The following is a 25951-nucleotide window of genomic DNA, read 5'->3' on the forward strand; positions in this document are numbered from 1 at the left end:
TCATTCAGAATTGAAGGACAGAGCAAGAGTTTTAATATCTTTTGTTATAGTCTCTATTTTAAAGTTTATTTTATATAAGTATTGCTACCCCAAGTTTCTTTTCATTACATGTACATGGAATATCTGTTTCTGTTCCTTCATTTTCAGCCTCTGTGTTGGTGAGTCTCTTGTAGGCAGCATATAGGTCTTTTTTTTAATCCATCCAGCCATCCTGTGTTTTTTGATTGAAGAATTTGGACCATTTACACTTAAAGTAATTATTGGTAGGTATGCACTTACTTCCCTTTTATTAACTGCTTTCTGGTTGTTTTGGTATTTTTCTGTTACCTTCTTCTCTTGGTCTCTTGTGATTTGATGATTTTCTTTAGTTTTATGTTTGGATTCCTTTCTCTTATTTTTTTTTTTTTGTGTGTATCCATTATAGGCTTTTGACTTATGTTACAATGAAGTTCATATATAACAATCTACATATAAAGCAGTCAGTTTTAAGCTGATATTTGCTTAAGTTCAACTGCATTCTAAAACCACTACATTTTAACTCCCCAGACCACATTTTATGTTTTTTAGGTCATGTTTTATATCTCTTTATTTTGTTCATCCCTTAACTACTTATTGTTACAGTTGATTTTACTGTTTTTGTCTTTTACTCTTCATACTAGCTTTATAAGTGGTTGATTTCACTACCTTTACTGTACATTTGCCCTTACCAGTGAGAGTTTTTTCTTTCATATGTTTTCTTATTTCTAGTTATAGCCTTTCATTTTGCAGTTAAAGAATTCTGTTTAACATTTCCTGTAAGGCCCTTTTAGTGGTGAGTACTCATTTAGTTTTTGCTTGTCCAAAAATCTCTTGCTCTGTCTTTCAATTCTGAATGATAACCTTGTCATGTATTCTTAGTTGTAAGTTTTTTTCCTTTCCACACTTTGAACATATCATGTCATTCCCTTCTGGTTTGTACAGTTTCTGCTGAGAAATCCACTGATAGTCTTATGGGTGTTCCCTTATATGTAACTAGTTGGTGCTGTCTTGTTTTTTTTTAAATTCTGTCTTTATCTTTAACTTTTGACATTCTAATTATAATGTGTCTTGGTGAGAATCTCCTTGGGTTCATCTTGTTTGGGATTCTCTGTGCTTCCTGGACCTGAATGCCTATTTCCTTCCCCAGGTTAGGGAAGTTTTCAGCTTTTATTTCTTCAAATAGGTTTTCTGTCCATTTCTCTCTCTCTTCCTCTTCTGGGACCTCTATAATGCAAATGTTAGTATGGTTGACGTTGCCTTAGAGGTCCCTTAAACTGTCCTCCTTTTAAAATATTCTTTTCTCTATTTTGCTGTTCTGATTGGGTGATTTCCATTACCGTGTCTTCCATATTGGTGATCTGTTCTTTTGTATCATCTAATTCACTGTTGATTTCCTTTAGTGTATTTTTCATTTCAGTTATTGTATTCTTCAGCCCTGATTGGTTCTTTCTCATATTTTCTATTATCTCTCTCTTTTTTTTGGCCATGCCATGTGGCATGCGGAATCTTAGTTCCCTGACCTGGGATTGAACACATGCCCCCACAGTGGCAGTGCAGAGTCTTAACCACTGGACCACCAGGGAGGTCCCTCTGTTTCTTTTTTGAAGTTCTCACTGTGTTCATCCAAACTCTCCTGAGTTTGGTGAGCATTTTTATGACTACTACTTTGAATTCTTTATCAGGTATATTACTTATTTTCATATCACTAAGGTCTTTTTCTGAGATTTTGTCTTGTGTATTTATTTGGAACATATTTTTTTGTTTCCTCATTTTGCTTGGCTCTCTGTCATTGTTTCTATGTATTAGGCAAAACTACCTTCCTTGGTGTTGGATGAGTGTCCTCGTGTAAGTGATCATCCTTCTTGTTAATCCTGCCCTAGCTCTTGGTTGTCTTTTGATTCTTTGTGGTTGTACATACCACCTGATTTATTCTTTTTTGGGGGGGGGAGAGGAGTGAAGATGGTTCTATGATTCTTTCTTTCTTTCTTTTTTTCTTTCTTTCTTTCCTTCTTTCTTTCTTTCACATCTTTATTGGAGTATAATTGCTTTACAATGGTGTGTTAGTTTCTGCTGTATAAGAAAGTGAATCAGCTACACATATACTGTATATCCCCACATCCCCTCCTTCTTGCGTCTCCCTCCCACCCTCCCTATCCCACCCCTCTAGGTGGTCACAAAGGTGAGTCTCCACCAGATTTATTCTTGATATGCCACTGTTCAAAACCTGTCTGTTCCAAAGGGCGCAATCTCATTTAACGCCTAGTTTCAGGCTGATTAGAAGCCGGACCCCCAGGCAGCAGCTTTTAAAATATACAGGTATATACAGTCCTGTGTAGCTACAGTTATAATCCCTGCTGACCTCCAGACCAGGAGAACTGGAGTTGTCCCCTGGGCGACAGTTCTGAAAATCAAGGCTTTTGACAAGTGTTTGAGTAGCTTTCTGGGGAGTCTCATTGTGCTGTTGTGAGGCCACGGGCATGCGCAGGATGGTGTTTCCTTACTTAGATTCCCTGGGGGTCTCTGCCTATCCTCTAGACATGTGGGAAACCTGAATTCTGTTGCTCAGGGTGAAGCTCCAGGCTAAGTATAAACACATTTGTCATAGGAAGACTGGGGTGGTGGTGTAGTCTGCTGTCTGTGCAGTGTGCCTGGTGGTCAAGAACTGTTAGCCTGTCAAGAGCTGTTGTTTTCCATTGCTGTGGTCCTTTGGGCTCAGGAATGCCAGCAGAGCCAGGTGATCATGGGGTGTCCCCTGTGTGGATTGTACCTTTCCCGGCTTTGGCGAGGCAGCTGCAGAGTGAAGGGCGGAGCGTGCATTCTTGCTTCTGGAAGGCAGCGGGAAAATGATGTGAGTACACCAGCCTGTGGGCTTCAGCACTGCAGCCAGAGAGTGCCTAGTCTGCGCGAGAATGTCGGCCTAAGCCACGAGTGTGAGAATACCGTGACTGCCCGCCCCTGCCAGTCCCAGCCAGAGAGCAGCCGCCTGAGCTCTCTGGCTTCAGCAAAGTGGCTGGTTAGTGCTGCAGTAATCACTGTCCCTGAGTAGGGAGCACATTAGTGTCTGCTCGTGCCTCCCTGCGTCTGGGGGGAGCATTTCCACCATTCCCCACCCATTCAGCTGATGCTTTTAGATTCACTAATGACTCTCCGTCGCATAGAATCTTGGCATTTTTCAAACTGCTGTTATTTTGCTGTGTTTCCACCGAGTGAGACCACTTGAGAGCCCTTCAAGAGGGGAGTCTTAGTTTCCTATAGCACTTTGGGACCCTTGTATGTCAACCCTTTTGGTTCTCTAAGTGAGATGTTTTGGGGGCTTGTCCTTCCAGTGTATATCCCAGGGACCAGGGTGCCCTATGTGGGGCACCAGCCCCTCAGTCCTCTAGGAGAAGGCCCACCTGGTGAGATGCCTCCCTATCATGTGACCTCAAGCTGGGGGTGGGAATTTTGGCAGTAGTGCTTCTTGGCCTGTCCTACCTGTCTTGATGTGATCCTTTTTATCCTTTGCTGTGGAGCAGCTGTTCAGCTAGTTCTCAGGTTCTTTCCAAGGGGGTTGATCCATATGTAGCTGTATTGGGAAGAGCTAAGTTCAGGTTCTTCCTATGCTGCCATCTTGAATAGCCCCCCCCCCCATTACTATTTCATAGTAGCCATCCTAATGGATATGAAGGATAGATAATATTTTAAGATATATAGTCAATATTCAAAAACTGTTAGTAAGTAGAGTGTTGGACCAAATACTTACATGACGGAATTAAACATGGATCAATGTAAAGTCAGTTTTCCAAGTTCAAGATGAGGCATACCAGACTTGATACTGACTCATATGCAAATGTCTTAAGGTTTACTTGGTTTATGTGGGCATTTTGGTTAACAGTATTACTTGGTGGCTAGATCAAAAACCCAGACTGCAAATAAAGAAATAGAATCTCGTGACCATGGAGAGAAATGTGCCATTATACTGCCTACTGGTCAGACCACATCAGGAGAGTCATGTCAAGTTCTGGGTATTAGATATGAATCTGGAAATTGGTGAACAGGGGACGTTCAACAGAGAGCAGCCATACACAGAAAGGGTTTGGAAACTGTGAGCTGTCAGTCAGGAGAGAGCTGGGGTTCTTAACCTGGAGAAGAGGAGGGGCAGAATCATAGCTGTCTTCATATGATTTAAAGGCTTGCTGTGTGGAGACTGTGCGGGCTTAGCTTTCTCGTTTGAGGACAGAACTGACAAAAGAAAACAAAAATAACAATGTGGAAGTAGAGACAGACGTGTTCCTAATCAACATGAAGAAAACCTTTCTGGCATCAGGAGGACAGAGAGTTCCTGTTGTGGAAAGTGTTGGAGTCAAGTAGGAGCTTTGCTGGGAAGGATATTCCTCTCCCACATGGGAACCTGGCACAGTGGACTGTGTAAAAGCGGTTCTGTGCCTTCTTCCATGCACAAGAGAGTGTGAGACTCTGGACAAAAAATAGTTCCATACACAAAAGCCTAAAACAGAGTAGGTGTCCAGTTTTGCCTGCCCGAGGTTAATCCTACCTGGACTGAGCGAATGAATCTCCCCTTAAGAAGAGTCTGGAACTCTTAGGTGTCCTGACTGCTGGGCATCCACTCAGGGGCGGTGAAGAGTTATACTCTCTTTCCGGAGCCCTGACCCACTGCTGACCTCTCTGCACTTGTTCTTGATATTTCCCGCTTCACACAGAACTCTTCAGTTTTACGTTTCATTCGCCTGCACACGTGCCTTTGCTTTTGCCAGTCCCTTTACTTTTTTTTTTTTTTTTTTTTGGTACACGGGCCTCTCACTGTTGTGGCCTCTCCCGTTGCGGAGCACAGGCTCCGGACGCACAGGCCATGGCTCACGGCCAGCCTCTCCGCGGCATGTGGGCTCTTCCCGGACTGGGGCACGAACCCGTGTCCCCTACATCGGCAGGCGGGCTCTCAACCACAGCGCCACCAGGGAAGCCCCCCTTTACTTCTTTGCCCATGCCGCGCCTTCTTATTCCTGCCAGGCTGGCCGGGGGCGAGGGGGCCTCTCCTCACTGCTCTCGGAATACGTGAGGCAGGTCACTGTGTTGGCATTTACTGCACATTGGGGTGTCTGTCCCTGCTCGCTGGGCCATGAGCTCGTTCACAGGGATTAAATGTTGTCGATCTTGGATTTCGTAGTGCAAACGAACCACGTTTATTGAATGACATGAAAAGGGGCAGAGTCGTTATCCGTGTGTCCCAATGCCTAGTCCAGTGCTTGACACACCGTACTTGCTTATCACTTTGGAACAATACAAGAGTTGAAGACATGTTTTTTCAGTTTAGGTCATAACATCTTCATATAGTTCTAGAAACCTTAATCTGGTTGGGACGTGTAGGCGGAATCTCAGAGTGGGCATCTTGCAGGCCCTTCTCTTCCGTCTTCTTTCCTGCTTCTCTCCCTCTTCCTTTTCCTTTCTCCTGCCCCTCCCCGCCCCTTCCTCAGCCTCCTCCCTCCTTCCTCCCTCTTTTCCTCTTCTTCCTCCATTTCCTCCCTTTTCCTGCTACTACCCCTCCCTGCCTTAACACCATGCAGCCTCCTTACACAGTGTTCTCATGCAGTTCAGCAGGCTTTTTACTCTGTAGTTCATGTATCAGTTAACTGAGCCTGAGTTTTTCCCAAGACCTCAGATCATAGATCATAACAGAGATTCCAGATCACCTGTGTGTTTTTATTTCCAATATGGCAAATGAGGTTCACACATACCTTGTTCAGTTTCTACACATTTATCTTTTTATTTACTTGTCTTTCTAGATTTTTTGTATTTGTGCCAGTCTCCCGACGCCAACCATCTGTGGATTCTTTAATATTATAGCAACACAGGCTCTGTTTGTATTCAGTGCGGTTTACATTTTTATGTTTGCCAGGACCTTTTGCTGTTATTATGTAGTAAAATGTGAGAACAACAGGCAGGCTAGAATTCTCTTTTTCTTTTAAACTTAAAAAAAATTAATTTATTAATTTTGGCTGCGTTGGGTCTTCATTGCTGTGCGTGGGCTTTCTTTAGTTGCATCAAGCGGTGGCTTCTCTTGTTGTGGAGCACAGGCTCTAAGAGCGCAGGCTCAGTGATTGTGGCACGTGGGCTCAGTAGTTGTGGCTCACGGGCTCTAGAGCGCAGGCTCAGTAGTTGTGGCGCACAGGCTTAGTTGCTCCACAGCACGTGGGATCTTCCCGGACCAGGGCTCGAACCCATGTCCCCTGCATTGGCAGGTGGATTTTTAACCACTGCACCACCAGGGAAGTCACTAGAATTCTCTTTATGAACAGCTTGATTTATTTGCATCTGAGTATAGAAAATGTGTAACCAGGTTACTTAGTTTTTGGTCTGTTTTAGTAACAGATTTTAGCTCTAATTTATGTTGAATATAAAAAAGTGGGTTTAATGAATTTTTTCTAAGGATAGGTATGGTGTTTCTGTAAGTCAGAAACACCAACATGTATGTAACTACTCTGCACACAGTGGAGGCTCTCCAAACACTACTGAAAGTTTGCATAAAATTCTACCTGAGAAATTTTGTGTTTTCTTTTTATATAAGGAAGATTAATGCTCATGGACTTGAATACATTCCAGTTAATGATGTGGCCTGTAATTTCCTTACCGCATGATAAATGACTACTCTGAAAGTACATTGTTCTTAGCAGAATTTTTAGGGCAGCTTAGATAATTAACATTTTGATGTGCATATTTGTTATTTTTTAACTTTTGATTAACGAATCACTTTTTTTTTAAATCTGCATTGGGTCTTCGTTGCTGCACGCGGGCTTTCTCTAGTTGCGGCGAGCGGGGGGTACTCTTCATTGAGGTGCACGGGCTTCTCATTGCGGTGGCTTCTCTTGTTGCAGAGCATGGGCTCTAGGCGTGTGGGCTTCAGTAGCTGCAGCGCACGAGCTCAGTAGTTGTGGCTCATGGGCTCTAGAGTGCAGGCTCTGTAGCAGTTGCTCCGCGGCATCTGGGATCTTCCCGGACCAGGGATTGAACCTGTGTCCCCTGCATTGACAGGCGGATTCTTAACCACTGCACCACCAGGAAAGTCCCCGAATCATGTTTTTAAAACACTTTTTCTTCTGTCAGGCCCCAGAGATCAGTTGAAACGCATACGTAGTCCTTTGTCCGTATTGAAGATGGTAATTTTGTATTTTACAAATGTCAGACCTTTCAAAGCCCAAAGGAGGGCACCTTGCATGTTGTCTCCACTTTGCATATTAATAAGTAGATTGCAGGTGATCAAAGAGGAATGCGTTCTTACGTAGAGACTGTAGATCTTCATGTTGTGCCTAGGTTTTTTTTTTTTGCGGTACGCGGGCCTCTCACTGTTGTGGCCTCTCCCGTTGCGTAGCACAGGCTCCGGACGCGCAGGCTCAGCAGCCATGGCTCATGGGCCCAGCCGCTCCGTGGCATGTGGGATCCTCCTGGATCGGGGCACGAACCCGTGTCCCCTGCATCGGCAGGCGGACTCTCAACCACTGCGCCACCAGGGAAGCCCCTGTGCCTAGTTTTTAATCTATGAGCTTCACTTCCAGGTCAAAGACAGTGTCGGGGTAGTTCTCCACAAAGAAATCTGTTTTTTTAGCCCTTTTATAGACTGCCTACTGTCCATGCAACCTTTTACACATTTAGCACAATAAGGATCTCTGTTCCCAGGTAAATTAGCATGTTTTTCTTTAATTCTGTAGCGCTGTACTATTGCCAGAGCACCTGTTATCATTCTAATAACATTTATGTCATCTCTGTGGAGAAAAAGTACTCTAACAGGTTAATTTCTCATTTTAACCTCTAGGTCCATAGACCTTTACCTGGAAGTCGGAAATCTAAAAAGCTCTGAAAACCACATTTCTTTTTTTCTTTTTTAATAACATGTTTAGCAACAGAATCTGACTTGAACTTATGTGAGGCCATTTGTAGCCTTTTGTTTTTATCCTACTTAGATGACTATTCATACTTTTAGTTGCAGAAACATGAATATGTTTGATTATGGGATGGTGTTCCAAACCCTGTAGAAAACATTACATAAATACAGTGTATGCACCATATTACTTTTCTAGAATAAACTTAAAAAAAATCAGCTTTCAAAAACATATGGTAAAATGTAAAATGGATGGCTAGTGGGAAGCTACTGCATAGCACAGGGAGATCAGCTCGGTGCTTTGTGATGACCTAGAGGGGTGGGACAGAGGGGCTGGGAGGGAGGCTCAAGAGGGAGGAGTTATGGGGATATATGTATACATATAGCTGATTCACTTTGTTGTACAGCAGAAACTAACACAACATTGTAAAGCAATGATAGTCCAATAAAGATGTAAAAAAAATATATATGGTATTGTGATGTTGTATAGGGTCATTGCCAATTCTTGTTCAGGTAAAAGCCTAAGAACTGTAGATATTTCTGTAGTAGAGACCTATTAAAGGTAAATATAATTGGGTAATAATAGATGAGTAAAGCAGTCAGTTTTAGAGTCAGTAAGGGACTGTTAATAAAAGTAAAATCTTTGTATTCATGTTACAGAACATGGTAATAATACCCACATGTCTAAGTTGTTCTGACTTGCAGTTCATTGCAGGCAACTTTCCAATGTTGTTTCCGTTTCACCCTGTGAACACATTTGGAAGGTAAGGTCCTGGGTCTAGTGAGCTGGTCATTAGAGTTTAGTATTAGGATTTTTGTTTGTGCATAAGACAGGTTTTTCTCATTTTTGAGCTAACAGCCGGCAGTAAAATGAGATATCTCTGGGCAAAGAAGGTGTTTTTGTCACTTTGTAATTTGAGATGACTTATCTTAAAAGGTAGTTTGTTGCAAAATTAAAAACACTCCCTTGGGGAAAGCCCTAGATTTGTAAGCACACTTTTAAAAACTCAAACCAGTGTTATATAATACCTTTTGATTTTCAATTTCCCCAACTTCTTCTCTTCAGTGTGTTCTACATCTGTATTTTTAATGGTTTAATATGTCTTTATGAGGTGAGAAAGTAATAGAAAAATATTTATGGTCAGTAGTTTCCTTATGTGTGAAGCTCTTGATACAAGTTTGATGTCTCTATATACACCAGTGAAAATGTACTCAGGCCATAATAAATGTAAAAAACCCCATAATTTAAAGTTTAAGATTTGGAGAGAACTGATGAAATGGGAAATGTAGAAGCATCTACTTTTTATTTTTTTTAAGAGGAACTGATTGTTTCTGTAACCTAAGAATTAGAATTAAAATTTAAAAAGAATACATGTTAGGTCCCTTCCCTATTTTTTTCTCTCCCCTTCTTTCATTTACTATAAGACTAAATTGCTTACGTTAAACATAAGTTTATGTTATATTTAAAGGCATTCACATTCTTTTTTACATAATTAATATTATTTGTAGATTATAAATCATCATCTATTATGTCATCTAAAGTGAAAGAAGCAAGTCTCTTGGTCCTACAGCTTCAAGGACCTGGAATTTGTCCAACAACCTGAGTGAACTTGGAAGCATATTCCCACACAGAGCCTTCTTCACAAACCCTAAACAGATATTCCCATTGAGCTCATCCAGCCTTCTTACCTATAGAACTGTGAGATAAGAAATGGGTATCATTTTAAGCTGTTTGTGGTAATTGTTGTGCAGTGATAGAAAACTAGTGTAGATTTTTGGTACCAGGAGAGGGTTGTTAGTTTTATGCTTTTGCCTATAACAAATCACTACAAACTTAGTGGCTTAAAACAACATCCTTTTTTTAATCATACAGTTTTATTGGTGAGAAGTCTAGGCGGCTTCTCTGCTTAAGGGTCTTACAAGGTCATATCAGGGTGTTGGCAGGGCTGAGTAATCTTATCTGGAGGCTTTGAGAATCAGTTTGCTTCCAAGCTCATTGAGGTTGTTGGTTGAATTCAGTTCCTTGAGGTTGTTGGACTGAGTTCTTTATTCTATTGCTGGGTTTGTTTTCAGTCCCTAGATTTCTTTGGGGTTGCTCTCAGACTGCCTTGTGGCTTGTCCATCTGAGGAGTGGAGAATCTCCCTCATGTCAAATTCCTCTCATGCTTTCTAGCTCTCTGACTTCTTTTCTGCTATCAGCCAGAGAAAACTCTGCTTTTAAGCATCTTGTGTGATTGGATTAGGCTGTCCCCAAGGATAGTCTTCTATCTGCAGTACAGCATAATCATAGTGATATCTCATCGTACTCAAGGTTCCACTCACACTCAAACAGGAGGACATTCTACAAGGGTGAGGGTCCTGAGGAGTTATTCTTAGAATTCTGCATATCGGTCAGCGGCTGGTGATCAAGGCTGTAAGTATATTGAGGTAGTGTAATGTGGTGGGCTCAGGAATTAGATGTCTTGGTTCAGACTCTAGCTCTAGTACTTAACTAACTGTGAAAGCTTGGACAAATCATTTATTCTCTTTGTGCCTCAGTTTCATCATCTGCTAAATGTAGTTAATATGTAACACCTACCTCATAGGTTATTTCAAGGAGTAAATTATATAACACCTGTAAAGGTGCTTAGCGAAGTGCCAGATACATAATAAACACTCAACTAACAGCTGTTTCTATTATTATTATTTGTTATTTAAAGCAGTATCATTTTCTTTTATGTTTTGGTTTTCATAGAGTGAATTTGACTGAATCAAAGGCATATTTTCGGTAAGAGTGACATGATACCCAAATGAGAGCCTTTTTGTCACGGGATCTGACTCATGTGAGCATCCCTCAGGTGGAAGTGTGAGCGCTTTCCCCCTCTTCCAGGCAGAAGATGTGTGTTCTTAGATTGCTTGGGCCAGGTGTGTGTAGGTGTGTACCTGTGTGTAGTGCCGTGGGAGATGGGTAGAGTGACCTGGGCTGAGACAAGACAAATCAGCATGTGAAGGGCCTCCTATGTCATGCCAAGGACTTCTGGCAGAAAATAGGCAGCTTCGAAATAGGCGTTAGCATGGGGAGATGGGTGAATTACAGAGAGAACTCTGAGGAGAGTGTGGAGCATGGATTTGAAGATAGATTTTGAGTCACTGTGGAAAAATACTCAATTAGGAAAATGCTCTTTATGTTCAGATAGTAGATCATTGCCAGAACATACCCCAAATCCAGTAGTTTTCCTTGACATCTTAACAAGAAAAGTTTAGGATGCTCTGATGGAGGTGAGGGTGGTCAGTCCTGGTGTATGCTCTTGGTCAGAAAGAGGCAGAGCATCTGATCCAGAAGCAGGACCTGAGTCCAAGGGTAGATAAGAATCTAGGAGATCAGTCTTGGAGGAGCATCTGAGCTGATGCCCAGGAACTATAATCTGCCATCTGGGTTACCCATCCCCGAGGAGTGGGACTGCTGGCATGTAGGGGACCAAAGAGCACCGACTGGCAGGGACCTGGGCTGGCCTTCATCTGGCCTTGGACGAATCCAACAGCGCATGACTGTGCCCTGTTAAAAAAAAGTCGGGATTGAGGGAAAGGAGTCCAGTGAATAGAGTGAGTACGTATGTAAAGCAAGCTGGGTGGGATCCCAGTCACTTAGGGACTTGGTTGGGAATGAGATCGCAGATTATCCCATGAGAGAACAAGTCAAGAATGCGATTTTAGGATTTTGTAGTACCAGAGTTGGAGCAGGATTGATAGCAGGGCTGATTTAGCAATAGCATGGACTGAATAATCTCAGTGTCTGCCCATATTCTTCTCAAGCAGGCCATGAGCTGGTCTCAGAGGTGCAGGGATTTGAGAGTGAGGGTTAAGTGGCCTGAGTGGTAGAGTCAGAGGGCCCACAAAGATAGCCCAGTAAGCCCCGGGTCTTTGGAAGGGACCACACTCTGGAAGAGTCCCTTGGATTCTCCAAGATTCTTTTTCTCAAGGGCTCTTTCCCAGGGGGATTTCTCATTTCCGTTGACTCCCTAGGCCTGGGCGTATATGGCCGGCTGCAAAGAAATCAGATCAAGGGGAAAGCCCCAGCTTTCTTTATCAGAAAACATCCTCTGCTGTGCTATTTGTGTTCCAGGTTTGGATGGCATTCCTTGCCAGCCCTTTTGTTGCCAGAGCATGGTTGATGCCAGACACAGCTTGGTCTGTAGCAGGGAGACACTCCTGTTTCAGTGACCCTGCTTCCGGGCAACATGAGCCTTTTGGCAGAATTCTAGAAAATGAGCTACAGTAAGAGAGAATTATGTACAACATGGTTGTTGTGGCCCCTTCTGAGGCTGTCCTTCTGTTCACATTTGCAAGATAGGAAGTAAGAACTTTCTCTGTAAATTTTGAGTGAGAAACCTAAATCTTTCAGGAGCAGGTGAAGATCCACTCCTTGAAGAAGACTTCTTTTTCTGAACACTCCTTAATTCGGAGGATATACTGTTAATTACCCTTACTGATACTGTCCTGTGATACTCAAGGGCCTTCTATGAATTGTACGCGAGGGTCATATTCCAGCATCTTTCCACTGTATCATGACAACTATAGAGAGCAGGGAATCCTTGGCCAACCCACCTGAAGGGCTAGATGTGTGGGAGGAGGATTTGAGAAGAATTTTCTACTTTCTTCTCTGCTTGCATATGACATAAATATTATTTACATTCTGTGTTTGTATTCCTTCCTGTAGCTACCTTAAATATGCCTGTCTATCTTGTTTCGTCTGCTTTGGATTCAGACCTTCTAGGGGAACGGTCTGTCTGATTTTCCTTCTTCTATACTCTGTTTTTCAGGTATTAGGTGCCAACTTTCAAGGCTTCTAAACTTCCTACCCGTACCTCTTTCCAGAGCCTTATTGTTTCACATCTAGCTCACGGTAATAGCCTATTTAATTCTTTTTCCTTTCATAAAATTTTCCCTCCACACGCAGTCCATCCTGTGTATTAGAGTTGTTGGATGCCTACCCGTCATCCATTCTCCTTCATCCTTCCCAGTTGAATCCTCTTTCCTACTTTCCACTCTTCCTCCATGTAGTAGTACATTATCACCAAGAAGATGATTCCTGCTGGGCCGCATCCTGATTAGCCTTTGCACTTTCTGCTGGTGACGCACAAAACTTCCTAATTGACACATTTCCCGTTTATTTCTTGTTATTTCTCTGAATTTGCTGCCTGAACCACCACATTTGAGTCCCCTTTGTTCTTTACTAGCTGTGTCTTCCCAACCAGTGTCATTCGTCTTGCTTCCTCTGCGCAAAATGCCTCAGCTGCTCTACCATTCTTTCATTGGGATAACATTCCCTGCAGTGGAATCACAGCTTATGCAGGGCTTAGGTTCTGAAACCAGTTCATATGGCAACAATCTCATGTCATTAAAAATTATGGACCATGAAAAGGAACGGTCCTAACTGTAATATGTATTTTCTTTCTTTGATTTTTTCTTATTTATTTTTTCCTTTCATTGAATGGATGTAGTTAAATTTGTGTAATTTAAATATGAGTATGATAAAACTGTTGATCTTGAAATGATTTTCTACCTCTTCTGTTGACAAATTTGTATGCCATTCATTCAGCAACTGGAACTAGCCTCATCTTGTGTGTTGGGGATTCCCAAGACTACCCCACATTCAGAGATTCACTAGAAGGACTCCTGGGACTCAGTATATAGTTGTACTCATGGGTAAGATTTATTTCAGTGATGTAGCGAGGCGGTGCAGCTGGATCATAAGGGAAGAAGGCTCAGGTAGAGTCTGGAGGAACCCATGTATAGATTTCCTTACACTTTCTCCCTCCCATGAGGGGTCACACAGAGCTCACTCTTCTCCCAGTCATGAAGAAGCAGCCACACACATGTGATGTTTCTGTACAGGGAGACCCATTAGACATTCAGTACCCAAGATTTTTACTGGGGGCTTGTAGGCACCTTCTGCCTTAGCATGCACCCAAATTCCAGATTCCCAGAAGAAAAGCAGGTGTTCAGCATAAACCGTAGTGTTTACACTGTCCAGGAACAGTGAACCACCCTTACCCATTAACTATTTACTGGGGGCACCCTGAGAACACAAGTTCCCGTTGCCAGTCAAAGGCCAATCTTACAAGCAGGCCTCTGAGGCCTGCTGGGTTTACTCCTTTCGCAAACCTTGTCTACTGAAAGATTTTCATAACATACTCTTTTCTAATTTTCTATTTTCACTTTGGTCCATCCTCAGGACTTGGAACTGTGTGTTACTTTACATCTGTATGTACTGAATGTTTTTGAAATGAATGAAGTTTATTTGTACATCTACTTTATAATAAGCAGGCATTGCTCTGTGGGTCTTTTGTTTAAATCATGTTTTGTTTCTTTATTAATACTGAAGATGTTGAATAAAGGAACTATATTCTAGAATTTCATTTGTTGCTTCTCATGGCATGTTTTAAAATAACTGATAAAGAACTGCACAGTAGATGTCGTTAAATAAATGTTGCTTACTGATAACCAATGTTACCTTTTAGAATTCTTCAGCACAGAACTGTGGTTGTTGGATGATTATAAGAAGGGAAAGGATGAACCTTAGTGATTGGGAAATACTTGATTGCCTTAGGTGTATTCTTATAATAAGATAATTCATTTGTTTCTTTATCGAGGAAGTTGCGTATATTTTGAAGACGTGAATGAAGAGAGTACAGTTAATTTAAATGGGCTGGGCAGATTCAATTTTAATAGCTGTAGAAAAGCTATATGTTTAGGAAAAATCTAAAAACAGTGACTGCACCAGTGGAATTTGGGTTAGGAGATAAGAATCAAAGGAAAAATGGATCTTCCTTTTTCTTTTCATTTTTTCTCCCTGTGGACTGCACAGTGCTCTTTGTTATTCAGTGTTTCTATAACCCTTGCCCAGAAACGTTCAGATACAAAGCATCATCTTTTAAAAACAATATCAAAACTATGATCTCTGGATCTTGGAGATCATCATTGTTTTTTTTATATGACCAACTCTTTGAAATGCTTTCATGTCTGTCTGTCTAAGTAGAATTTTGCTACTAAAATTTTCATATTTTTGCCATATTTTCTGTGCCCTTTTAATATACCGTAGGGAGAGTTCTCCAAAAGCTGACTTCAAGGCTTTGTCTAAGTCTCAAATCTGTATTAAAAATCGAGCAACGCTATAGTCTCATAAAACTTTAACCAGATTTAAAGTTTTGTGAATCATTTCTAATGGATCTGATGGATCACACCAAATTGTCAAAAGACATGCTGACTTTATTAATGTGGTTTTCTGATTCTTTGGTGAAATAATACTTTACTTATAGAGAAGTTACCTGTCTTATGATATTGACAAAATGAAATGTAAAAAAAAAAAAGCCACTAAGCAGTCCAAATGGATGCCACAGTATTTATACACTATCTTTTGCATGTTCTTTACAGAAAACCCCTAAAGCGGTGGGTATAATAAGCTAATGCCAGCTAAATTTACTTTATTCTGTATGCAGTAAAAAACTAGTCTATCCAAAAATGTCACTGAAATCTGACTGTCTGAACATGTTTGTCAAACTGTAGAAAGGGACAGTGGCTACACTGGTAAGGCTCTCTCATAAATTTACCATGGAAAAGATGATATGCTTTTCACTGTGTCCTTCACATTGTCATGTCAGTTATTTCTTCTTTTAAAAAATTAGCCCAATTTAAAAAGTACTTTGAAAAGCAAGATACGGAGTGCTTTTCAAGTAAGTCTCTCATTACCTCTTATAAATTATTTTTGAACTTTTAAAGGAAATAAAGGCAAGACAGTTAAAAAAAAGACACATTAGCTGAGCTTTTAGTGAATAAAATATTTATTGAGACAGTACCAAATAAAAGGTTTCCATCTCTGAAACAATCTGTACAGGTGCCCAAGTACAGGATTTGCTTACCTACAGAAACCTAACCGAGTTCCTCAGTTAAACTTGCCTTTGACGGTATCAGGAGAACTTCCTTGATACAGCTTACGTGATTAAAAAGGCAACCTCAGCTAAGACGTGGCAACCAAAAAAGCTTTTGTGATTTTAAATTGCGTCAGTAGAGACAGTGCCCAGATCATAATAGTCCTTTGTGTGCTGACTTCTGTCCCGTGTTAAGAGAGTTTTGACAGACTAGTGTGCATCTATATGGGGACAACCAGGATGGTGAAGGAGCGTTTATCACATCAGACAAGGAAAGAGTTATTTTCTTGTAGAAGAGAAAGTGTAGAGAAGGAGGGACTCCAGCCTTCAGAAATTTGAAGGGCTGTATGTATGTAGGAGAGAAATTAAAACTACTGAAAGGACAGAGCTGGGATTGAATGCAGTTGGTCACAGAGCAACATGTTTGAATTTGGCGTAAGGAAGAGTGTCAACTCAGCTGAAACTACACCTGGGTTTGCTACTACCTAGTAATGGCACCTGTTCTTACTTCAGGTGTCCAAGCAGAGGCTACTTGTATGTATTTGGGTTTGAATAGGGGTTTTTAGCATATCCTTCATGTTTGTTCCTTGAAAAAGCTGACATGGCAGAAAAATGGTACATATGTGCCCAGCTGTGCTGTTGAAAGCAGTGTTCGTCTTTAAGAATGTCTGTTAGTTGCTGTGAGCCTCACGTTCCTCAGTGTACTGATAACTTTGTGATTGCAAAATATTCATTGGTATAAAGAAGTCATGCATCTTATTCCTTTGAGGCTCACACAGTGTCTGTGAGGTCACAGGACAGGGACTGTCATCCCCATTTTAGAGGTCGGGAGACCATGGCTCAGCTCAGCGAGAGGAAATGACTCACCCTATGCGATACAGTCAGAGCTTGGATCACATCTGGCCTTTTGATTCCTGGTCCAGCATTTCTACCATTTTTTACCACTCTAGAATGCCTTCTTGAGGTTCCTTCCAGCTTGAAATATTTAGGGCACTAATTATTTATAATGAAAAAGAGACTTTATTTTTCTCATCAGTCTTTTTAAGTTATTTAATTTTGTGTGTATTATATTATGGATGTTATTCAGTAAAGAGTCATCTGTAAAAGCCTGTGTTTTCTCTCTGTGTGCTTTGCCGTCTGAGGACGGGGGTTCTGGGGATTAGGATCATGAGACACTATGTGGGGGAGATATAAGTAGATACGCTACGGTGATACGTGTGTGTGTGTTTAAAGGCACCAAAGCTGGGAAGAATTTTAGACTGAATACTTTGAAAAATCAACAGGAAAGGGCATCACTGGTGGCGCAGTGGTTGAGAGTCCGCCTGACGATGCAGGGGACACGGGTTCGTGCCCCGGTCCGGGAAGATCCCACATGCCGCGAAGCGGCTGGGCCCGTGAGCCATGGCCGCTGAGCCTGCGCGTCCGGAGCCTGTGCTCCGCAAGGGGAGAGGCCACAACAGTGAGAGGCCCGCGTACCGCAAAAAAAAAAAAAAAAAAAAAAAAAATCAACAGGAAAAAACCATCCCTTTGCTTAGAAACTGTAAATCATTAGCATTTCCTAGGGATGATCTTTGCTGATTTCTGAAAGTGTGTCTCTTTAGTTTAAATCTGACAACAGTGTGCTGTCAGAATTGATTATTTGAGCACACTTAGTTTTTTGTGGTCCTAAAGATATCATGAAGCCTGGGTAATTAAATACTGAAGGCAGGGCATCTGGCCTTCAGTTAAAAACAATTGCCGAATGAATGCCTGTAATTTAAATACAAAAATATGATGACATTTTATCCTCTAAAGACATCCATACTCTAAATCTTAGTTCTTAAAACTACCTTCTTTGAAAAGTCTTGTTGAAAGACAGAAAGGAAAATATATTTTCTTTAATAAATCAACATAACATATTGTGACTTCTAATTAAGGATATTATTTGTATATTTTTGGAACTGACTATATTTCACTGCCATTAAATTTTACCATATGTTAAATAAAATTCCATTGGGTACATTTTGCCCTGTCTGGGGACCAATCTGGCTGATTAGCTTTGCTCTGGGAGCCCTGATGTCCTGTATGTGTTGAGTGAAAGATTCCTCAGGCATTCAGAATAATTGAAGGAAAATAATAGAGTAACGTTGTCGACCCTTCTGCTGTGAAAATGAACCATCCAAGTAATAAATAAGCTTTTCTGTCTATAGTTGACACAGTTTAACAGGGAAAATATTTAAATTTAAGGAAAGAAAAATTCTTATATATTTTATTTGATTACATATTTCCATTTCTTTCATTTACATGTTAGGGTTTACTTTTGTTGAGCTGCGTCTTTCTGTGATTTCTTCTGTCCTTTGCTGGGTGGGAAGACAAACTGTGCCATATTTAACGCTGCTGATCTTTAATCTGCAAAAAAGACAGATCCGTTGTAGCACATTGTCTTGGACCTTGCAAAAGGACGTCGGTAGCATTTGACAGAGCGTAGAACCTGCCAAGTTCCTGCGCAGTGATAATTTTCATTTAATATACAGTGACAAAGTCCTAGAGGTATGAATGACTGGATTAAAGGGGGAAGGTTTTCATTTTCACATGAGGGTTTCTTTCCCTTTCCTACTTTAGCTAACTTATTTTTGTGTAACTGGCTTAGGAAGACTGTGCAGATCAGAGTTTGGGATTGAGATGGTTTTTACTGCAAGATGAGAATTTGACTTCTCTGTAGGCCCCAGGTATTCAGAAGATGACCTTCAGTAGGACAGTAACCAATACACTTCATTCCATGAAAATTCAAATAGAATAAGATGGCATTTGGAAGACTAGTTTTGAAAGGAAAAACAATACACGTTGGCTGCAAAGGTCAGTTCGATGCTGGAACATGGTACTAAGAGGAATTTTGGATCTTCTTTATTCATTAGTCTTTAAAAAAATGTTCAATTTATTCCCTCAGGGTTCAGTATCAAATTAAAATAGATAAATGGAGACTTTAATAATAGCCATCTGTCTAGAGTTTTTTTGATTTGGTTTCTCTGGGAAGAGGAAAGATGGATTAGATTATCCTTGGATGTCTCTTAGATATTTCAGTGAGGAGAATGCCGGGGTTAGGGTAGGAAGATAAAAGTCATGTGACCAGATAATCCAGCAGCTTGCAGTGACGTGTTGAGGACTGGAATGGAGGAACGAGGAAAGGACCAGCCACTCGAAAGCTGGAGAAAACAGGTAGCCTGCAAAGACTGTGCAGGGACTTAAGAGTCACTTGGGTAAGGATGTTTAGAGTGAAACAAATGGGCAATGGCTCTGTTAATGAACAAAACAAGTTATCTCAAATATGAATGTGTAGGCCACTGTAGTATATCATTATAGTGTTGTTATGAGAATATAAGCGATAATATATAAATTTAGATTATTGAATGTGACAAATCTTGTAAGAATTTTAATAAAAAATTAAATTGTGCATGTCTCTTAAGCCAGAATATGATGTGAGAAGGTAATAGACAACCAGAAAGCGCATACATCTAATGGACTGGAATTGAGTTGCTGAGTCATTCGACATAGCTGGAGCCAAAGGGCCTGGGAAAAAGCTGAAAAAATAAGGAACAAACAATGCCCCTGGTAAAATGGGCTTATTATAATAAGTCACAGAGAAATCTTTGTTGTGTTTCACATCTTTGAAGAAAGAATTTCAAATGTCAAACACATCTGATATATATTGTACTTAATACTGGGTAACAAATGTATAGCTAAGAAGAGCCATTAACCAGTTTCTGTAGGTAGTTTTCTCCTCTCAAATGCGGTCTGCCATGGGCGAGCACGCTGGTGTTTCCCTACATAGAATCAGTTGGACTGTGTGGATTTCAACAACAGTTGTAGGTTTTAGATTTCAGTTCTGAGAAAATTTATCTTTCAGGTATCTAGTGGCGATGCTACCTGTTCTGCTTAATTTAGTTGTTTGTCAATATAAACAGTTTTGTTACTGTAGCTGTGGAGGAGCCTGGAAAGGAGATTTTATACCCAGATATTTAGAATTACCTTTTTACTCTGCTTAAACACATGTGAACTGGTGTCCTCTTTGAAGAGGGGTTGTAGAGTGTCCTATTTTTCCCAGCAGTGTGGCTGGACATTTTTGGCATCACCCAGTGGGCAGTGAGGGTTCTGAGTTAACGGGTAAGCAGGAAGGCAGGACAGTTTTCAAGGGCCTCCCAAAGCAGATCTCAGCGTGAGATTGTTATTTAGTGAGAAATTCCCATAGCTTCACCCCTAAACATACGAGATGTAAATATGATGTATTTATAGTCTTATGTTCTTTTAGCGATTACAGTATTGAAAATTAAATCCCTGCTTTCCAGTGAGGGTCTGCCATTTATTAGAGAGATTTTTAAATGATTATTGAGGATCCTTGGGCCCTTAAGAAAACAGGGATTGTTTGAGAAACATGGCAGATATAAGATACAAGGGGCAGGCTAACTGTATTTTTTCCCAGACAATATGTATTAGAATCTTGAATATCAGTCCTTGCAGTGCATGCAGCAGATGTTCTTACACAGCAGCTTTTGGGTAACTTGACCTGTAGGGGTGGCTTCTTGGTTTCCAGGTCAGTGCACGATCTGGCCTATGGCAGCCTGTCTGATCTCAACGCCCACCATGGCCTATGCCAGCCTGTCTGATCTCAACGCCCACCATTGTCTTGGTGCTCCTTCTGTTCCAGCCTCATGACCTTCTTGCTGTTCTTAATTTGTTTCCAACTCAGGGCCTTTCTGTTTGCCCTTTACTTGCTGTTCCCTCTAGCCTGGAACCACACTTTCCTGAGCTCTCCCCTGGGCTGTGCCCTCCCTTCATTTAGGACTCTTTTCAGGTCATCTCATCAGAGAGGCTTTGCCTGACCAGCTCATCTGGAAGAGCCCTTCTCCCCTCACTCTGCATCCTCCTCTTATCCTTTAGTTGTCTTCATAGCACTTACCTTTACCTGAAGTTATATTCTGTGCTTGTTTGCTCTTAAGTGCTGTGAGGTCAGGCTTCATCTATCTGTCTTGTTCACTGAAAGATTCCCAGTGCATTAGCAGTACTTGGCACCATGGTAGGGACTCAGTCAGTATTTGTTCAGTGAATGAATGATTGTCCAAATGTATCATGAAGATACGTACCTTATTAGGCTAGTTGTGCTTTACTTTATAAAAGTTTGGAGGTCTGGAATTTGTTTTTTCCCACTCCAAGTCAGTGAAGGTATAGTGTTTATATTTGTGTTACTTGGTGTTAGAGATGTGGAGTGCTAATCACTCATTGCTTCCCCCCCTCCTCTCCTCAATTCCAATTGAATATAAACACACAATGAACACTGGGTAGAGATTGGGATATGTTTTATTAAACTGAGCAAGTGCCCAGTACCCTACAATGCAGAGGTTTTGAGAAGCTAGAGTCGAAGCAGCTTGGATTCAAGAATGCCCAGTGGAGTACTCGCTCCTTTGGCAGTTACCCTCCTCCCCTGATTGAGAGTTGAGTAAATCTGACCGGGAGGGTATATGGCAAGAAACAAAAAACAGAGAGCCCACCGTCGTTCTCAGCAAGACATGAGCAGGCCATGAAAAGGCAAAATTGAACTTGTTTTATTCATCCACTAGTTAAAAATGTGAATTGTGGCCCAGGGGATGTCAGATTCCACTGGTTAGATTAGCAAATTCTCCGCATATGGAAATGATTCCGTAGGCAGGTGGAGAGAGAAATTGAAAGGATTTATCCAGCTCCACCCCTCCCACTTGGGGAACCAAGCAGCCCTGCCGTCTTGGGTGGAAAGAAAGGGGATGGTTTGCAATTATAGTTATCCCCTGAACAATTGCATTTGTGACACATATATTGAAATACACCTACAAATAAATAATCTTGACCAGAAAAGAGCTATCAACACAGGATGTTTCTGAGAGTTGATTGCAATTGTGAGTCATCTAGACATCTGCCAAATTAAAGTAGGCTCTGTTTGTACATATGTTTAAAGGGAAGAACGGATGTTAATCCAGCATCTATTCAACACCTGTTAATAAGAAAGGTAATACTTATAAAAAATATCATGTTATTTTTAGTATGGGTAATCTATTTAGTATGGTTAGTATTAACTTCAAGTACAAATTCAGGAGCTTTTATGTTTCAGGTTCGTGGGAGTAAGGGAGAAGTTCTGTACATATTGGATGCTACCAACCCACGGCACTCCAACTGGCTTCGCTTTGTCCATGAGGCACCATCTCAGGAGCAGAAGAACTTGGCTGCCATTCAGGTGAGCTTATTTGCTTCTTATTTGTACTCTGTACTGCGAGGGGAATGAACTAATTTATAACTGTACTCCCTGTTTTAAATTTATTTCCCAATGACTTGCTTCAAATAACAGTAACTAACTCATAAAAGCAGAGAAATCTTATCTAGGCAGCATGTGCAGGAAAGGGCAAGCCTAGCTGTAAATTGACACCAGATCACTCACTTTATGAGAATCCTTGAGGGAATGAATTACATGGGCTGATATTGTCCTTGGCGGCTTCTGCTTTCAAGTACTTTTAATTCACTCAGTGAATGTTTATTGATAGTTTTTCTGTTTGATGGTTTATTTGGCTCATAGCACCACATTCTGTGTTATTGTTTGGGAAAGGCTTCATGGAGAAAGTTTATTTGGGTATATCCCTATGACTGTACTCTGAGCTTCTTGAGGGTATTGTATTACTCAGGGTTTTCAGAGAAACAGAACCAATAGGATTTATGTATCTATATCTGTATATCTATATCTATGATGTATAGCTACCTATGTCAGTCCATCCATCCATCCATCCAGAGAGAGAAAGAAAGAGACTGAGAAAGAGGCTCATTGTAAGGAATTGGAGGCTGGCAAGTCCAGAATCTGCAGAGCCGATGTCCCACTCTGAGTCCAGAGGCAACAGGCTGCTGTAGAACAAGGAACAGCTGATGGATGGTCTAGTTCAAGTCTGATGACTGGAAGGCTGCTGTAGAATCAGCAAGAGCTAGTGTCCCACTTGAAAGGCTGTCAGGCCTGAAGCGTGGATATTCCAGTTTAAAGGCCATCAGGCAAAAGAATTCTCTTTTACCTGGGGGAAGGAGACCCTTTTGTTCTTGTCAGGACTTCAGCTGATTGGCCGAGACCCACCTACATTGCGGAGGGCAATCTCCTTTACTCAAATTCATGCATTAAAACGTTAATCTCATTCAAAAGCACCCTCACAGAAAAACCCAGAGTAGTGTTTGAAAGACTATCTGGGTGCCCTGTGGCCCAGTCAAGCTGGCACATAAAATTAACTCTGCCAGGTGGGATCAATGTTTTCCTGAATTCTGTATCCCTATATCTTAGTATAGTGCTACACACAACATTAGTCTCTAATACAAACTGTGAGTTGGACTTCAGTGATCCCTCGGTGGAAATTAAGGGAAGAAGAGAAAAGGTCAAGGCAAGGAGTTTTTAGAGGGGCTCTATAATTAAAACTCACTGGACAGATCATTAAGAGAATAAAGAAACATTACATTCTGTTGGGGAATTAACTTATCACATGTGAAAACTCAGCTCCTGAATCCTAAACTGCAGAAGAGGAAGCAAAGCTATGGTTGGCAGAAGCAAGAGGGAAGGGGAAAGAATAAGGGAACTAACAGTTCTTTGAGTATTTACCCATGTGCACTATTCTAGAAGCTTCATATATATTATGTCATTTATTCAAAACTCTGAGAGCTTATGCTGATTTCACTCAATTCCAAGTCTAAAACCAACAGGAGCAAGAGGGAAAAATGCACAGAATTAGGTTTTAAAGTAACCAGAAAACACAGTCATTTAGAATATTTCATTTCCTGATGTTATTAGCTCACCAGATTTCTTCAGTAAAAAGAAGTAGTGGATCACCAGTGTGATTACTGTTTCTTTTGGTATGGATAAATGAGTGATGACTTACCAAAGGGCCACGTGGGGGATGCAAAATAGGATGTTTTGGCAGCCAGCTGTATTCAAGCCACTTTTTAGATTGTTCATGACATGTGTTGATCCAATCACACATTGAAGTTGACCTCTTTTTTTTAATTTGTAGACATTATTTTTTTTCAAGTATTTTATATTTTTTTATGGTTTTCTGAGGCATACTTATCTCACAGGATCTTCAGTTATATCCTAATTTTAATTTACAGACTCAGTTTAAGTGTTCCTTTGTAAATGTTAACAATATCAAAATTGCCGGTAGAAGCATGAAACCTAATTTAGGCAAACCCATTGTTTTGTAGGTTCTTCATTATTGTGTTTTAGAGAATATTATTCTGTTTAAACTAGATTCTTTTCTTCTTATGCTTAAATAATGATTTTAAGCTGTTCTCAAATTCCTTTTTGGGCATTTCTTCCTATTGGCTGTTATTTCTGTAGCATCAGTAGCTCTCTCCATTTGCCCAAACTTTCAAGGTGTAATATGCTCAGCTTTGAGTTTTGCCCCAGAATCTCTCATCAGGTTTATCCTTGTTGAAGAGTTCCCTTCAACTGTACATTTTGCTTATACTGAATTCTTTAGTTAACGGATTACTGTCAGTAAGTGTTTGTCTCCATCTTTCGCTACCCAGATTTGCTACTCTATGCCCTGTTTATTTCATCATGTTGTAGCCACCTACACTTCTCTCCTTTTTGGTAACCAGGATTTCTAAGACTTACACAGTTTTCATGTTAATTCGGTGTATTCAGTGCAGTACTTTTCTTCCTCTATTTCAACTGTGTTTCTTTCCTTGAAAGCAAATAAGAATCTACAAAAGATGACTGTTGCAACTTTGGTACTCCAAGATGTTATTGTTTGACTTGCTAATAGGGGGTGAAGTGGGAGTGGCAGTAGAGTAGGACTCATAAACTAGCTGGAGGCTATGTGAAGTTTCACACTTGAATTTAATTAGAATCTGTGACTGTTCAGAGGCCACTGTGAGAGTCTTTGGGTGCAGAAGTGATGACAGTGCCTTTAATTCCTTTTAACGTGGTTTTGGCCTTTCCTAAGGGGGGGTTGAGTGCGGTGCTACCATGTTTCTTGCCATGGAGCACAGTATGCATCTTTGCTAGCTCCCTTGAGGTAACGTCTTTCTTACTTGAACAGTAGCTGGAGAAGTGGATTGCTCAGGGTTCAAAATCACATCTGAGCTAGAGGCAGAGAGCTTAATATTTGGGTCACATGGCTGACAGTGATATCATCCTTCTGATTAGTTGGGATTATCTCCTGAGGACTGCGTTCCAGAAACACTGAATTGGTAAGAGAAGATCATAATGTTTCCTGCAAAGCATTATGAATCACTTGCATTCCAAGTTGCATCTGAAATTCAGGGTATTCAGGAAATTTTTTATTTGAGCTGTGTGTCCCAGGAGTGAAGTAAATGAGAAACATTTGTGGCTATGTGGCTTGCTTGGTGGAAAACGTCAATACTTGGTCCAGTTTTTTTGGACAAGGGATTAAGAATTCAAGGTCTGTTTTGGCAGAGGATGGGAACTCTTTTTTGGAGACTCAGTTATACTTCTAGTTTTGGAATTTATTTGATTTTGGAAGACTTGCTTTGGAAATGATGATTTAAATATCTGAATTACTGAAGAAGGGTCTCATAGGCTAACAATTCCTCCCACATGCGCACATTTCAGAATAATCAGTTGAACTGGATGTTCAGACCCATGAAAACTATTTCTGACTAAACCAGAAAATTCTAAACATGAAAGATTTGGCTTAAAATGAACCAAGAGAATTCTTAAGCTCCGTAAGGAACGGGTGATTCTTATTAAATGCTAATTTTATTATACTAAAGGAAAAAAATATGTAATATTTGAAAAGTAATTGAACTACTTAGTGTTTTGCAGGCTTTTGAAAATTTCTGATCTTTTGGTAGAAAACTATTTGTTTAAATACAGAATTATGTCATTTAAAGTTAAAACTTGGAATTCTTTAGTCATTTCAGAGCTAGAGTATTGTATCTCATGTTCTTAAGACATGTGTCCAGACATACCTTTCCTGGGACTTTTCACAGTATATTATCTTATCAACGTAATGAAAGATGGCTTGTTGTTCTAAAAAAAAAAAAAAAAAAGGAGCATATGGAAGAATATTTGGGTCTTGGTCCACTACTCTGTGAGGGGTGCCAGGGGATGGGGTGGTCTAACTAAGTCTAGAGGGCACTGGGCTTTGAGCTGAGCTTGTGGTAT

The 25951-nt window shown here is 40.8% G+C and overlaps 1 protein-coding gene across 2 annotated transcripts in view; it reads left to right on the forward strand.

Moving 5' to 3' along the window:
• The window catches only part of PRDM5 (PR/SET domain 5), a gene marked incomplete at both ends in the record, with an annotated part of 206846 nt that overhangs the window by 44474 nt on the left and 136421 nt on the right, over nucleotides 1–25951 (forward strand). For both annotated transcript variants that reach the window (XM_082837920.1, XM_082837921.1), the window contains one exon: nucleotides 21911–22033. In XM_082837920.1, coding sequence (XP_082694046.1) covers nucleotides 21911–22033 — 123 coding nt within the window. The remainder of the gene's footprint in view (nucleotides 1–21910; nucleotides 22034–25951) is intronic.

The sequence above is a fragment of the Leucopleurus acutus genome (assembly GCF_964270905.1).
Source record: "Leucopleurus acutus genome assembly, chromosome: 4".
NCBI lineage: Eukaryota > Metazoa > Chordata > Mammalia > Artiodactyla > Delphinidae > Leucopleurus > Leucopleurus acutus.